Source organism: Mustela erminea, chromosome 19 (genome assembly GCF_009829155.1).
Source record: "Mustela erminea isolate mMusErm1 chromosome 19, mMusErm1.Pri, whole genome shotgun sequence".
Classification (NCBI taxonomy): Eukaryota; Metazoa; Chordata; class Mammalia; order Carnivora; family Mustelidae; genus Mustela; species Mustela erminea.
Window position 1 is genome coordinate 42,604,883 of NC_045632.1, and position 14,965 is coordinate 42,619,847.

At 55.9% G+C, this 14,965-nt stretch overlaps 3 protein-coding genes and 1 long non-coding RNA gene across 13 annotated transcripts in view; 2 read left to right on the top strand and 2 right to left on the bottom strand.

The window, feature by feature from the left end:
* TPPP3 (tubulin polymerization promoting protein family member 3) lies at positions 1-1,094 on the bottom strand. The gene is made up of 3 exons (XM_032324346.1): positions 901-1,094; positions 632-785; positions 1-530 (listed from the first exon to the last, which is right to left on the bottom strand). Exons 1-3 carry the CDS (start codon positions 1,086-1,088, stop codon positions 342-344), a joined length of 531 nt encoding a protein of 176 aa, XP_032180237.1. The 5' UTR covers positions 1,089-1,094; the 3' UTR covers positions 1-341.
* Positions 1-9,396, top strand: part of LRRC36 (leucine rich repeat containing 36) — a 75,301-nt gene extending 65,905 nt beyond the window's left edge. Inside the window, exons 15-16 of one of the 2 annotated variants that reach the window (XR_004281186.1) lie at positions 6,193-6,305; positions 9,257-9,396. Coding sequence is in view for 1 of the 2 variants with exons in the window: in XM_032324314.1 (XP_032180205.1) it covers positions 6,193-6,212 (20 nt within the window). In the remaining variant the exon portion in view is untranslated. Of the gene's footprint in view, positions 1-6,192; positions 6,629-9,256 lie in introns of those variants that run through there. The other variant, XM_032324314.1, reaches the window with a different exon arrangement.
* ZDHHC1 (zinc finger DHHC-type containing 1) overlaps positions 900-14,965 on the bottom strand; it is a 21,556-nt gene continuing 7,490 nt past the window's right edge. For 4 of the 8 annotated variants that reach the window (XM_032324339.1, XM_032324337.1, XM_032324336.1 and 1 more), the window contains 10 exons: positions 14,699-14,941; positions 11,505-11,680; positions 9,839-9,940; positions 9,357-9,481; positions 9,100-9,258; positions 8,702-8,814; positions 5,718-5,800; positions 5,380-5,473; positions 5,162-5,240; positions 4,602-5,058 (listed from right to left, as the gene is read on the bottom strand). In XM_032324339.1, coding sequence (XP_032180230.1) covers positions 4,775-5,058; positions 5,162-5,240; positions 5,380-5,473; positions 5,718-5,800; positions 8,702-8,814; positions 9,100-9,258; positions 9,357-9,481; positions 9,839-9,940; positions 11,505-11,680; positions 14,699-14,941 — 1,458 coding nt within the window. In that variant the 3' untranslated portion in view covers positions 4,602-4,774. Of the gene's footprint in view, positions 1,095-3,480; positions 3,681-4,601; positions 5,085-5,161; positions 5,241-5,379; positions 5,474-5,717; positions 5,801-8,701; positions 8,815-9,099; positions 9,259-9,356; positions 9,482-9,838; positions 9,941-11,504; positions 11,681-14,698; positions 14,942-14,965 lie in introns of those variants that run through there. The other 4 variants (XR_004281189.1, XM_032324340.1, XM_032324341.1 and 1 more) reach the window with 4 other exon arrangements.
* LOC116579252 overlaps positions 11,679-14,965 on the top strand; it is a 17,861-nt gene continuing 14,574 nt past the window's right edge. For both annotated transcript variants that reach the window (XR_004281190.1, XR_004281191.1), the window contains exon 1: positions 11,679-13,277. This is a non-coding gene — a long non-coding RNA (uncharacterized LOC116579252). The remainder of the gene's footprint in view (positions 13,278-14,965) is intronic.

The window sequence follows — 14,965 nt, forward strand, 5'->3', positions numbered from 1 at the left end:
TACAAAAGGTGTCTTTATTGAGGTCTGGGTAAGAATTAGGCACTTGGCCAGAGTAGCAGCTTAAATATGAGGCAAGCACGCAGGGGTTAGCCATGCCTGGGGCTAGGTTGGGGCAGTGAGGCAATAGGCACAGACTCTCCCCAGATAGCTGAAGTCAGGGAGGAAAGAGGAAGGGGAAGGGGATGCAGAGCAGTCTGGGTGAGAGTCCTAGTGGGGCTGGGCAGAAAGCGCTGGGTGGTAGGTCCAGCAGGGAGGGGACAGGGCTCTCTTGCTCCACATGCCCTTTAGGCCCAGGCCTGAGCATCTGTTAGGGGCAGACGCACTGGGGGCCTTCCCAGGCCTCACTTCTTGACCTTGGCATCATAGGTGCCCGCATTCTTGTAGGCACTCACATAGCCGCTGTCATCCAGGATGTCCTGACGCCCAGCAATGCCCTTGCCCTTGCCGCTCTCATCGAAGCGCTCCTTATGGGAGCCTGTGTACTTGCTGGTGTCGGTCAGCCGTTCCACAGCACCTCCTGTCTTTGCTTTCTGTTTGGATAGAGTTGTTCCCCCAGGGATGCCTGGTTAGGGAACCCAGCCCTCCACCCCCAGCCATGATTCCCCATATCCCCGTCAGCCAAGGTACTTACAGTGACTCCCACATTGGCTGGCTCCTTGCCTGCCACCAGCTGGCAGATAGCATCAAAGGCTTCCTCCTTACTCTTCCCTTTGAATCGCTTCATTGCCAGCTCTTCTAGGGCCTTCTTGAACTCCTCATAGTTGATAACCCGAGCAGACTTTCCCCTGCCAGGTATGTGGGCACCGTTAGTTTTCCCCCTTCCCCATGTCTTCCCTGGTTCCAGCCCCCCAGTTCCCCACCTTCCGGGAACATCAGAAGCAAGGACTGCCTGGGGCTCACTTGACTTTGGAGAAGACGATGTCGACATCCGTTCCTGTTACCGCCTTTCCGTCAGCCACCTTGCAGTCCTTACATAGCTTGGCCCAGTTCTTGCCATTCATCTCTTGCCCACTGGCCTTGGGGTCACCATGGATGGCAAATTTGCGGAAGCTTTCCTCCAGCCCAGCCACATCGGTGCTCGTTGCCATGCCACCCTGTGGTGGGCGGGGGAGACATGACCCACCTCAGTCACCTCTCAGCCAAGATACCCCTCCTCTCCCCAGGGCACAGAACATCACTGCCTCTACCTCAAAATCTACCAAGGTCTGAGTTATGGGCACTTGTGCCATAAACCCTCAGAATCGTAGATGGAGCTGCCTGGGGAAAGTGGCTAGCACTCAGTATGTCCCTGGGCCTCAGAGCCCCAAAAGGAAAGGTACTGTCACTTAATGCCAGCCCTGGCTTAGAGTAGAGTTCAAAAGATGAAATCATGATGCCCACACTAGGCTGGGAACAGAGTGGCACTGTCCAGAAAGACTGTGAGGGCAGCAGCTGGGGCCATGGCTTTGTTTGGCCCTGGCACTAGGCCTGCTCGGGTGGAAGTGAGGTTGGCAGGGCTGGCCCCCCTCCCTAGGAGTTCCATGCCTGGCTGCTAGTTGGGCAGGTATTTAGGACAGGGTCTCTGTCAGGGTCATCAGGACCCAGCAAGACACAGCCCAGGCTGAGAAGCGAGCCAAAGCATAAGCAGGGGTTATGTGCCTTAGGCAGGGGTGCAGCTGGCTCAGCCAGGGCCTTGTTACTATTTGCTGTTAAACAAAAACATGAGGGGAGCAGGAGTTTGGGGCTGGCCTGGCCACAGTTTGTGAAGCCTGGAGACAGTTGCTAAGGGAGGGTAGTGCTACTGGGAGAATGTTGCTAAGGGCAGGATGGTGTCAGAGTGGCTCAGAGAGAAGCTCCCAGTGCTGCTGGGCTGGGCTGGGCTAGGGAACTGGGGCCCACGGGTGCGGCACACCAGCACTCCCAGTGCCTGGAGCACAACCATGGCCGCCTGGCCCCTTGCCATCCATTCGTGCTGTAACCTTCCAGTGTGTAGAGCTTAGGAGGAGCAGGTGATTTGGGGACCAGCATGGGTAGGGGTTGTAGAGTTATGAGCCCCCAAAGGCATGTTGGTGACTGGAACTATGGCCTTGGTCCTATAATCCTCACACCTACACCCTATGCTGAAGCATACTTCCCCAGCCTTCAATACTTCCCCCACCTTCAATCTTCCATGGAAGCCCCTGGCCACACCCTGAGCACCGTCACACCAGTCCACACTGCCATAGCTGAATGCACTCAACCCTGGCACTCAACATTCTCAGCCTTATTCCCCTGACCGCACCCTTAACCAGCCGTGGGACTGAGGGCCTAGACCTTTACCGCAGCACCCCCCCACACACATCCGTTAACAGCTCAGTACAGAAACCCACCAATAATACCCTCAGTCCTGCACTAAAGTGTCCCTACTACACCTTCACAGTCCCCCTGCAGTCCCCTGAACATACCTACAGCCCTGCACTGAAACTCCCTTCATGTATCACAGCCCAGTACTGAGGCCTCCTTGATCATACCTTCAGCCCTCCACTACAGCTGCCTCCATCCACACACACCCCAGTCTTGGGATTAGGACCCCCCAACATATCCACAGCTCTTACTGAGCCCCCCAACCAGAGCTTCACAACTCACCCCCTCTCCATAGACCTGTAACCATTGTCCGCAACCCACAGTTTTCTGGCCTCATGCTCAACCCCGCCCTGAAGCTCCCCAAGTGTCCACACCCACAGACTTGCATTTCCAGACTCCTAGGTACTGCACTGAGAGCCCCCATATCGACTCCTGAGCACACACTGCATCTCCAGTGCAGCCGCCTGACCACACCCTCAGTCATGTCCTCAGCAAACATCTACTTCTGCCTTTTATCCTAAGGCCTCCAGTGACCACAGCCTGGGCCCCTAAGGAACTACACCCCCTTTATATTTACCGCTGGCCTTAACACTGAAAACCCTCTTCCAGTAACCACCCTCACCCGTCCCTAAGTTGCAATTTCTGGGACTGGTCCCACAGCCCCTACATTGTAATGACCGTGGGCCCACAATCCCAGGCCACACAGCACTCCCCTTCCCTCCTTCTACTGCAGCCTCCCACCAGGGATCCAGAGACCCAGACCAAGGGTAAAGTCTGGGGGAGCTTGCGGGCCACAGATGCTTGTCCCAGGTGACTGGCAGGATCCTGCATCCAGTGCTCACTCTTGTCTGTGGGAAGGATTCTTGGTACTAATCAGGTGGAGTCCGGTCACAGGCCGTAGTCCCAGTAGTCTAGCAGGCCAAGGATGCAGCAGCCACGCCCAAGAACGGAGGCCACCCGCTGGCCCCCACTGGGACAGCTGGAGTCATCAATCAGCCGGCCGCGGAGGTGGGGGAGGAACGCCTGGGGCCCAGGGTTGGGCCGCTCAACTGGCTCGGTACCATCTGGGACTGGAACCCCTTCCAGGGCGCTCCCACCCCACCTCCTTCCTTATCATGCAGGATACGGATTAGAGTGGTCGGCGCCCGGGTCTCTTACCTGCTTCCACCTGGTGGCTGTTCCAGCAGTGCGTGTTCAGTTGACAGAAAGACGCTAGAACGGACCGACGGACGCGAGACCAGGCGGCTCCAAAGCTCTGCTCCCTGCCGGCTCCAGGGCGGGACTGCAGCCCGGGCGGTTCCGCCGTATTATCCCCTGTTTCTCGGTCTCCATAGAGACAGCGAGTCCCACCCCGAGGGCTGTCTCGGCGGGAGAATGACCAAGGTCACGCTGGCCCCACCCACCAGACCCCGCCCCCTCCGCGCTCCACGGGGCGGGGGGGGCGGAGCTACTGCTTAAGCCTTATCCAGTAGCTCCACGGCAGCTCCATGGCTTTCACGCTGGGAGAGACCCGCTCCTTGCAGCTCTGGACATCCTCGGATGACCCCCTAGTGGGAAAACAGCCTCATCCGGGGCTTCGCCCAAAGTTCAAAGCAGGCCCCCACCTCCACGGGGGAGATGAAGCTTCTCAGAGCCACAACCCAAGGCCATTTGGGAGCTGGAGTGGGAGGGGGTGGTGGAAGGGTACAGAAGGTGGGGGCGGGGGGCCGGGAAGTTAGGCTGGGGAGAGGAGCGAGAAGGCCCCTCCGTCAATGGCAGTGGGGTCTAGAGCTCAAGACCACAGCTTTCCAATTAACGTGCAGCATCCCCAGGCCACAACTCGGGAGCACTGGGAGCAAGAGGGAACAATAAGCGAATCGAGCGACCAGCCCCAGAATCCTGGTACACCGACTGCCATCCCAATTGCAGGAAAAAGTTCCAGGACCTCTGGCGTCTGCGTACTCCTTTATTCCCATCCTACCCCGGTAGCAGCCTCGCAGTCTCTGCTCCTGCCTCCGGATCCAAAAGCCTGCTTTCCCTCTTCAAGTATAAACCCTAATCTTCAAGAAAAATAACAACCTCCAAGCAGCCTTCCGAGTACTTTCCACAACCAGGAGCTTTGTAATAGAGCGCCTTCAGTCCTTTCCATATGACAATCTGGGTGCTGACTCAATGTACGAGCCCCTCCCACCCCACCCCTAGGCCTACTGACAATGGTCCAGCTCCAGGATGGCCTGTGGACCTTGCCATTAAGAAAGTATGCAGTAAGTCCACAAAAGCATTTAAAAAAAAAAAAAAAATTTATTGGAGCATGATGGCCGGTGGGGCGGGTATTGCTGAGTCGTGGGAGAAGGGGTCCCATCCCGCCGACCGCAGGGGCTCCTAAAGTGCACTCGGTGCGGCGAGGGTGGGGGTTTTGCATAGAGAATCGGGGCTGGCCGCTACTCCTTGGCCCTCCTGCCTCTCCTCCGGACTAATCCAGGTCGGCCTGCGGGCTGCCCCGAGCCCCGGGCCTGCCGCTGCTCGGGCTCACGAAAACTGCGGGCGCAAGCACCTGCAGCGCCAGCCCAGGCTCTCGGCCCCTGCCCCCTGGGGCGGCCAGAGCGGCGCTGCCCAGGCGGGTCTGTGCCACTGGAATCTCGTCCATGGACTCGGCTGATGCCGAGTGGTAGGCGCCTGCAGGCCCAGCGGCGTGCATTGGGCTGGCACCAGCGGAATCCGACAAGGAGCTGGAGCTGTGGCCTGGGGCCCGGGGCCCTGCAGGGATGGAGGAAAATGTGAAACTGGGGACTGTGACACTCTCGGGACCCTACCTTTCCTTCTTTCAGAGCTCAGGATACAGTCAGGAAGAGACACTCACCTGGCAGCCTAGGCAGCTGCGATTCAGGGTCCAAGGTCCCAGAGGTTGGCACCTTATATGCTCGCCGCTTCCTCTTTTTCTGTAGAGAGAGGGGAGAACCTGAGTCCCCCTTCCCTAGACTTGCACATCCCCCAAAGAAGCAGAGGAGTGGGGCAGGTTAGAGGGTTCTTTTCCATCCCCTTACTCCTGGGTAAGGAGGCCAGCACAGTCCCCCTTACCTGGGGTTGGATCCGGGGGGACAGAGCCCGAGTCTCTGGGGAAGAGGGTGGCAGGGCTTCCACTTGGCCTTGGGTGGCAAAGAACTGGGAAAGACTGAGGGGGAAGAGGAAGGATGATCACTGGATGGCCATTGTTCCCTCAAATCCCGCCCCACAGGAGGTCCTCAAATAAGCTTCTCTTCCTAGCACACAGAAAAGGGCATTGATTTTTCTAAGGGCATGCCAGTCTGGACCCAGACCTATACTTTGGCCTTGGTCTACCCCCTTTCCCCCACCTCAGATGTCCCTGCCATGCCAATGAGAGATATCCAGGTGGCACATGCCCAGGTTGAACTCACTTGGCATTCACTGTGGCAGGCCTGGCCTGGCCAGGGGGTTCTGGGCGCACATGGCTGAAGGTCCTCATGTAGAACTCCATCTCCTGGGGAAGACGTGGGTCAGGGAGGCTGGGGGCCAGGTGTGGATCCAAGGCCTTCTGGGTCCTGAGCCCATCCCATCCTGTATACAATACCCCATCCTATACAGAACACCCCCTTCTCACTGGTCTCTCTGGCAAGTCTGCGTGCAGAGATCTATGACTATCCTCCAAGCTTTCCAGCTATACTGGGCAAATCCCTCTTGCAGGCCAAGGCTTAAAACACCCATTTCTGGACCTTACCCCTCCCTACCATCTGCTTTACTTCATCTAGTCAAACTCTTCCTCCAGGAAGCCCCCAGCCTCATAGGTTGAATGCACCCAGTCTGCTCTGGCCAAAGTGGGTGGTGGGGAAGCGGCTCTCAGAGTAACCTTCTCCTATTCTTCTCTTCTCCCAGAGCTCCAGTCTCTAAACTGATTTTTACCCTGGCTGGGAGACAGGCTAGCCGCTCACATGCCGGAGTGTGGACCCAAGGCTGTGTGCATGATGGACTGGAGCTAAGTCCTCAAGGTACCAGCCACAATCTTGGCTACCTGGGATGGTGGGAGAGGTAGAAGCGGGCAGTGATGGGACTGGTGGGACAATGGGAGGTCTCCCCCACCTCAAAAGAGGAGGCATTAAGAAGTAGAGAAAAAAACAGCACCACAGCCCCATCGGGAATCAGGCTTATAGGCAAGTTCTGTGTCTACTTTAATCACTGATCCTCACAGCCACACTGGGAGTGGCAGACCCAACCCCTGAAAGTGCAGGGACCTGGGGCCAGGAGGTTACAGAAATGGGCTGGGCTACCATCCAGCACTCAGGACGCCCATGAGGATGCAGATGAGGAGACAAAAGCTAGGAAAAAGCCAACCTGGGTATGGAGGGTGTAGGGCAGAGCCAGGACAACGATGCCCCACCCCCACCGGGTGGGGGAGGGCAACGGGACAGCTGTCGCCTGCTCTGAAGTCGTTTCCATGGAGACCCAGGCGTCCTGACTAATGCAGAGATGACACTGTAACAGCAACACTGTCTCTAAAACAAGCCTATGTTTGGGGGCAACGGCTCCAGAGTGGGGCCCCTCCCGCATTCCTGCTCAGGGTGGGGGTGGGGAGGCTGCCTTCAGGGCCCTGGCAGATCTGGGGGACAGAGCCCAGCTGGTCCCATGCTGGCTGTACAGACACAGAGACTGAGGCCCAGGGTAAGCCTCATCCCCAGTCAATGCCCAGGCTAGCCCTGTGAAAAGTAGTGTGTGTGTGTGGAGGGGGGCTGGGTGGGGGTGACAGCCTCATCAGAGGAACACTAGAAGGGTCAGAGGCCAGCTGTGAGACTGGGGCTTCAAGGCAATGACTAGGACCTCCAGGTAACACTCAGGTCACATCTTTCCTCTTCCTCAGTGTGGACTCAGCACCCCTCCAGGGCCCGGCAGAAAGGGATAAAGCCTACCCTAGTGCCCCTGTGCTCCAGAAGTGGGTGGGGCAGGAAGGGTGGGAACAGCAGCAGCAGAGGATGGTCCCAGAAACCTGAGGGGCCAGGATGAGCCAAGAGGCAGGCCCTAGCCAGCTGGGGAAGTTTGAGGGTATACCAGGGTGTCCCCACTCAAACCTCCTTCCCCTCATCACAGCTGTTCCTAGGATCCTCTCACAGAGCCCTTCAAAATGTGCACATTCAAAACGGTACCTCTCACCTCGGCACTGTCCTCTCTGCAATGGGACAAGCATATCCCTCCTTCCCCTGGGGAGGCCTCTCTCAGGTCACGTGCAGAGGAAATTAAACACCCTTGCTGCTTTTGCTGCCACACCTGACTCCAAGCCTAGGCAGGCAGTGACTACAGGGCAGGGTTCTAGAGCCCTCCAGTCTAAGCATCCTAGGGCAAGCCCTGCCTCAGTTGGGTACTGATTATGAAGCTTGAGAAAGTCCCTTGCCTATGTTTCTGAGCCTGTCTCCTTTGTGAAGTGGGTATGGAGAAGATGCCCACTCCCAGGATGGCTGCCACTGCACTTAGATGGGTTCAGTGCCAGGCACCAATTTATGTATACAGTGATGTGGCAGGGGGGCTGCCACCAAAAGTCAGCACTCCCCCAGGCCTCCCAGGCCTGGGAGCCTGGCCCACCCTTAGCAATGACAACAGGAGAGGCGGGGTCCCAAGCCTTCTCCCAACCCGCCCACCAGCCTGTGTTTGTATCTAGTTGCCATGAGGACTTGGGATCCAGAATTCAGCCTTCCCAGCAAGGCCTGCCTGGGCCCCCTGCCTTCCCAGTCCCTGGGGGCTCCAAGAACTGGACCACCCCCTCCCCCAGCTACTAACCTCAGGAAGCCACGGGGCGTGGGAATGGGGATAGACTGGTCAGGAGCTGGGCTGGAGGGTTCCTGCTTCAGAGTGCAAAGACCTTAACTCTGCCCAAACCCAGCTTATTTAACCCTTCTTGGCCTCAACAGATTCATCTGCAACATAGGTACAGTCACATTACCTGCCTCATGGTCTCTTTTAAAGATTAAATAGGGTAGTGGGTACAAGGGCTCAGGGGCGTCGGGGTTGGGGGGTATAGAGAACTGGTGGCTCCATCCTAGTTACCTATTTGCTAGTCCATCCCTCTCCCTTCTACAACCCCAAGATGCTCACTTGGAGGCTCCTACTTTCAGGCTCCCACATTCCTACCTCCAATACATGCTTGGAGCCTGCACAGGAGTGTACATGGGGTCAGGGAAACACAGAGCTCCCTCTGGCTGTGTCCACTCAGCAGACACATGCTTAGTATAGGCTTGGCCTCGCTCCTATTGCCTCCAGCATCTCCTAATCCAGCTGCAGTTCCAGGCCTACTTCCCTTTGCCCTGTCTCATCACGGCTGCTTGCAACACAGCCCACAACCCCTCCCACACCCAGGCCCCAACACCCACCCCCTTAGCCCTCTGAGCCACTTCTATACCTGAATGGGCCGCATCTTGGGGGGACATGACTCGAGCTCCCTGTGGGCCCCCTTTGCCTCCTGTGGCAGGCGATGCTGCACGATGTACTCATAGGTGGTGAGCTTGTGCCACACTGAGGGGGTGAGGAGAGGGCTCAATGCAGTGGAAAGGGGATCCTAGAGTTCAGAAGGTAAGGGAGGGTGCCCAGCCCCAGCCTAAAACCACTGTTCCCAAATACACTAACCCATGAAGTGAGACCAAGGCACCACAGAAAGGCAGTACTAAGAAAGCTTCAGGGTTCTACAGCACAGCTGGTACCTCCCTGAGGCCTAGGGACCCCTATCCCCTGCAAGGCAGGCGTAGGTTTAGGGGTGTCTGTGTGTGTGTGTGTGTGTGGGCAGGGGAGGGGGCAACTTACTGAGATAAATGTGGAAGCAGAACAGGTGGCCCAGCAGGGCTGTGGAAAGCAGGCCCAGAAGGATGAGTAGGGCCGCCAGGGCCAGGATGGCAGGAGCCTGTGTCTCCACAGGGGCAGCGGGCAGGAACACAAACCATACATCTGTGTGATTCTTCAGGACTGCAAGGCACAGGCAGACTGCTCATCTGGGGCTATGACCAGTGACCGGAACAGACCCAGGGTTGGAGGGTGAGAGTGAGCCAGGAGCTGGAACTGACCTTCAAAGTGGTGATTGGTGCGCAGCTGCATGGGGTTGACAAAGAACTCCACAAAGACGTAAGTGGCCACGAGCACGAGGAGCAGGACACCCAGTAGGGCAGATGCCACACTGTGTAGAAAGAGCCTGGGCCCAGCCGTGGGCAGCTGTCAGCACCCAGGTGCTCCAGCTGGGTAAGGGCCCAGAACTCAGAAGGGCCCATGGATGGGAGGGGGACCCAGGCCTATAACCCCACAGCCCCAACTCCTCATGCAGTCAATGGCTTAGGGCAAAGATTAATTTGGGTGGCTGCCCCAGCATGAAGAAGACCCCAAACCCATCCTCAGCAGTCCCAGGAGGCAGCCATCAGGAGCATCGCCCTCAGACCAGCCCACGCTAATGCACAGCACCCCTGCCCCGCCGCATATGCAGACTCAGGGTCCCTGGCTCACACTCAGACCCATGCATCCCCAGCCAAAGGTACGGCCTGTGTCTCACTCTCACCGGTAGTTCCTCTCGCCCACGCAGTTGTTGAGCCACTTGCAGTGGTGGTCAAAACCGCATACACACTTGTTGCAGGCGCTGCAGTGCTTGGAGCGAGCGCTCCTGCGGGAAGGGGTGGAAGGGGCACAACGTGGTTGGTTAGCTTTTTCCGCACTTTCCCGCAGACTGCTGGGCAGCGGAGGGGGCGGCAGAGGGACCAGGCACCCAGACACCAAACCGGGAGCAGGTTATCCACCAGGCCCTCCGCTCCACCACAGAGCGTGGCGACAGGTGGCGTGCACGCCCTCTGGTGGCACTGCGAAGCAGAGCACCCACAGGAGGCTTCGCTTCTGAAAGGCCAGGGGACTCCAAGGCAGTAAGGAGTGGTTGGAAGGCTTTACACTTTCCCGCTCTGGGACTGCACACCTGCATGACGGTGGTATGAAATGGAAATGGGGGTTCCTTTCCAAGCAAGGACCCCTGAGCCCCGCCAGGAGACGGTGCAGGTCTGGGACCAGGCAACACTGCTAGGTCCAGGGCATGCACTGGTTTTTTTCTGAGTTCTCCATTTTTTGAGTCCCTGCTTCCCTGCCAGTCTATGGGAATTTTACTGGCATTCTTCTAGAAAACCTCAGTCTGTCTGGGCTACCTAAAGAGAGCCAAAAGTAGAGGAGTAAGCTGACATCTAGATGAACACTTCACCGCAGGGGATGCAAGCCCAAAGCGGTGTGAAGGAGTGAGCTGCAACCCTTTCCCTCAGAACAATACGGAGTGGGTAGCCACTGCCATAGCATCCACTAAAGAACAATGCACTGACTGGTGCCTAGTGAAGGAAAGGATGATTGACACCAAACTCTCCAGTGCCTTAATGCCATTGGCTCTTACTCTGTCCTGTGGACACACCACCTTCAATAGTCTGCTGCTAAATCTTAAGATTAGAACTGTGGAGCTAGCCTTGCTTGGACCATACCCCCATCCCCAAACCCCTGCCTGAGGCTGGAAGCTCCAGAAGGGTAGGGAGGGCCTAGGGAGGCAGTCCCGAACAGCCAAGGGGGTATGGGCTCTGCACGTTCTGACTGCCCTTCCCACTAGCAGTGTGATCTGGAAGAAGTTACTTGGCATCTCTGGGTCTCAGATTCCTCATGCGTAACTGAGGATAACAGTACAGGCTTGGGAGCCAAGCAGGCTGGGTTGTGAATCTGATTCTGCTATCCAACAGCAATATGACCTCAGGCAGGCCTCTCAGCCTTTTGCAGCATTGGGCTCTGCTGATGAAGATGCTGCCCACCCTGCAGGGTTGTTCATAAGCAGTTAGCACATAATAAGTACTCAAGCATTAATTCCCCTCCTGCCCCCTCTGGAAATGCTTGTGAGAATTGTGGCGGGGGGGGGGGGGGGGGGTATTGGGCTTACTGGCAGAGTTAGTCATTAGGAAAGTCGGTGGCAGTGCCAAATGTTTCCTCCTTTAACTGTTGGAAATGCCATTCCTCATCTTCTGTTTCCAATCTCTTTCTCCACCCAGTTCTCTGTCACTCTATCAAGATTCTTGACTAGGTAAAACACAAGGGTTCTGAGGCATCAGGATCACTCTAAAGCCTTGGGCCTGCCCCACTCTGCATTGAGTGCCCACTGGCAGTTTCCCGGGGCACACTCGCCACCCACACACCCTCAGCCCACACTCACTCACACATCTACGTCGCACAAGTTGCAGTGCAGATCTTCAATGACATGTGCGTGTTGGCTACGGTTGAAGACGGGCAGTGGCCCTGCATAGCTCTTGTCCCGCACATTGGCATCTGCTGGATCGATGGAGACAGCAGTCAGGTGAACCACGAGATGGCCGGCAAAGATGGCGCCCATGCACTGGCCCAGCAGGTTAAAGACTCAACTCCGCACTCTGCTGGCTGGAAGGCCCCTCCCCAACTTTCTGGAGCCAGACAACAGCTGGCTATCTCCATGTGACTCTCTCATGTGACTCTCTCTGCCTGTGCCACCTCCTACTTCCATCCCCACAAGAGCTTTCTTGTCAGACCTCTTCAGCATACCCATGCCCTAGATGGGAGAGAGGAGCCATCTGGTAACAAAGCTCACAAGCCACTGCCTACTGCTGCTGTGGGGCCCAACCACAGGGCTCTGGCCTCACTCCTCCAGGACAGGCACAGGAGCTGGCTGATCTGACCTCAAAATCCAAATGATCTAGTTTCAGATGCTAAATGATGAAGTGAGACTGAAGGAAATTATCCTCTAAGGCTGAGGAACCCAAAATATAAATTCTAATTTTGTTTCTCTTGCCTTCATAGGAAGTCAACTCTGAGAGGGAAGCAGCCATCCTTTCTCAGCAACTGGGCCAGATGGAGAATCACTTGTAAACAGTGTCCCATATACCCAGCACCTCCCCTACTGGAGACCAGCTACTTGGAGACCTAGGGCTGAGGGTGCTAAGGTGACCTGACATATTCAGGGCCTGGCCAGGGGCAGCATGGCTAACTCCTGGAGCTAAAATATAGATCTTCTAGGACCTATCTGCTCAATGACTAGACCAAATACTGGGGACAAGCATGTTGACAACTTGCTTCAAAGTCTAAATTAGTAAAAATTTGCCAAGAGACTTTACCCAGGCAGCCATTCACTATCTATCATACATCCAGTTATCCATCTGTCTACCCACCCATCCTTCCATTCTCTTGCTAACCAGGCAGACACCTTCCTTCCACCATTTATCCTCCCATCCATCCGCAGCCCAACCTCCTTTTTCTTTCTTCCTCCTCCTCCCAGTGGCTAAACTTCCCTACCTATCTGCATGAGCAAGGCTCTGCCCTAAGGTGCTGTACCACAACTGAAATTCGAGTCCCACAGACTATCACAACCTCTCTGTCCCTATGGCCCTTGCTGTAGGTCAGGCCTTCACCCCTTCCCTGGGTTATTCCATAGTCTCCTGACTGCTCCTCCAGTCTGTGTGCCCTTGAGCCGGGCCTGCACTTGGTCCCGAAGTGAGCTTTGAATAGCTTAAACCTAAAACCTTGCCTGCTTCAATTTCTACAGAGGCTCTCATTGGCTCTCAAGCTAAAGTCTACTATTCATATCACCAACCTCTACTCCTCACCCTTCCGGCCTCTCTTCAGACACACGGAATATTGAGCAAACATTTAGCTTCCTGGCTGCTCCAACACTCCTTCCCCTCCCCACCCCTTGGTTCATTCATACAACTGTTCAATGAGGTCCTTCTCTACACCCGGCCCTAAGGGCAATAGGAAGAGCACGACAGACTTAGTCCCTCACCCCAAGGAGCCTACAGTCAGGTGGGACATAATATGTTAATCACATAATAGGTTGATTACAACAGAGGAAGTTCATGGGACTAAGTAACTATGGCCTCATTTAATGGGATCCAGAAGGCTGCCCTGAGGACAGATCACCTCAGCTGAGACCTGGAGAGGAACAGACAAGAGGCAGGCACCTGGTAGGTAACGAAAGGAAAGGCGGGGCTTGGCTGGGTACTGGGAGCAACTGTACTTACTCCCACCATGAGTTGTAACCACCACGTGGTTATTTTCCCGGCTTCCCAGGTACCCTGGTGGCCAAAACCCAGGTAATCCTGGATGCTGGGTGTGCCCACTGCAGATCACAGGAGGAATGTTTCATGAAGCATTCTACTTAAGAGCACTGACTAAAGCCTGTTAGTCACCTCAGGGAAAGGCCAGTTTTCATAGAGCTGATTGCCCTGGGCCCTAGTGAACCAGGAAGCCCCCCAGTGACAATGTTGGTGTCTGAGGACAACAACCTTCTCTAGAGTCCTTCTCCACACACCTGTCCTTGTCACTCATCAGGGGAGGGCTCTGCAGTTTCCTAACAAAGCACACTTACATTTCTAGCTCACACATTCCAGTGCTCACACGCACACTCCTGCACGTTCCTTGTCCTCTGGGACGCTGGCAGGACTCTTCCTGCCAGACAGAGGATGAGGCCAAGAACCGGTGAGCTGGCAGAAGCTGCTCAGCCTGGTACAGCCGAGAAAGGAGCTGCTGACTCTATGTTCAAAGTTTTCTAGTTCATCCCTGCGAACCTCCTTTAGCTCATTCTAGTCCTCCTCCCCCAAGAAGCCCAAGAAATCATTTTCGTGAAGTACACACACACCAGGGCACACTCTCCTGGAGACCCACAGGCCAGACCCCCTTTGGGGTTCTAGGATGAGGACGATGAGGGGCGCATGGCCACCTGCTGCACCCCGATCTCCCAGCCTGGTAGCCATGTCCCCTGCTCCCAGTTGTGAGTTGTGGCCACAACTGGGGCTGTCATACCACCAGGCTCAGGCAAGTTTGTGTTTGTTACTGTTCCCAGGAGCCTCCAGGGCATCTTTATCCCTCCTCTTGTCAATTCAACCTCACCCTAAGAGTCTGATTTACAGAACCAAGGAGCTCCTAAACAGCCCCGGGTACAGCATAATTATTTGGCCCTATATAAAACCACATTTTAAATATACCAGGAAACTTAGTATATAAAAGAATTCTACCATGACTCTTTTTGAAAAGTGAAAAAGTCTTTCGTAAATGGAATAATTACTCCCTAATTTATCCCCTGTCAAGCTCTGGACATAATTAGCTTTAAGGCTTTCTTCTGTGATCACTCTTGTGGTACCTCAGTTGATGAGGTTCCCAGCTGTGTGGGCTTTAAATGCTCCGAGGCACATTAGGTTCATCTGCTCACCCCATCAGGCCTAGAGGTCAAATAGGGGTTGGAAGCCAGGCTGGCAGGCAGCTGGTCCTCCCTGGCAATGAAGAGGCCTGCCTGCACTCTCGGGGGCCCCAGAGCACAGCCGCTGGCCCCTGCCATGCCCTGTCCACTGCCCCAGTACTTCCAGGTACTACACTTTCCCAAGGATACAGCATAGCCAGCGGGCACCCAGTGGTGAGGCAAGAGGGGAACAAGGACCCCAAAGCCAATGACAGCGAAGAAGAGGTAGAGCAGCCAAGCCACAATCTGGAGCGGGTGAGGGGGCCAGCTCCACCCATTCCGACGGGACCGCTGGCCCTGCAGCTCCGGCGAGGGTCTGCTGGCCTGTGCGGGCGCCGTCCACACACTCTTCTCAGGAGCTGTCTTGTTGGAGGGCTTGTTGCAGATGTTCATCTCCAGAGGAAAAAAAAAGTAGAG

What these genes read in the sequence shown, in the direction of transcription:
- TPPP3 (XM_032324346.1), bottom strand. Translation starts at nt 1,088, where the DNA reads ATGGCAACGAGCACCGATGTGGCTGGGCTGGAGGAAAGCTTCCGCAAA. An exon ending in ATCGTCTTCTCCAAAGTCAA is followed by an intron (nt 786 to 900) that starts GTGAGCCCCAGG and finishes CATACCTGGCAG; the next exon opens with GGGAAAGTCTGCTCGGGTTA. An exon ending in CAGCCAATGTGGGAGTCACT is followed by an intron (nt 531 to 631) that starts GTAAGTACCTTG and finishes CTATCCAAACAG; the next exon opens with AAAGCAAAGACAGGAGGTGC.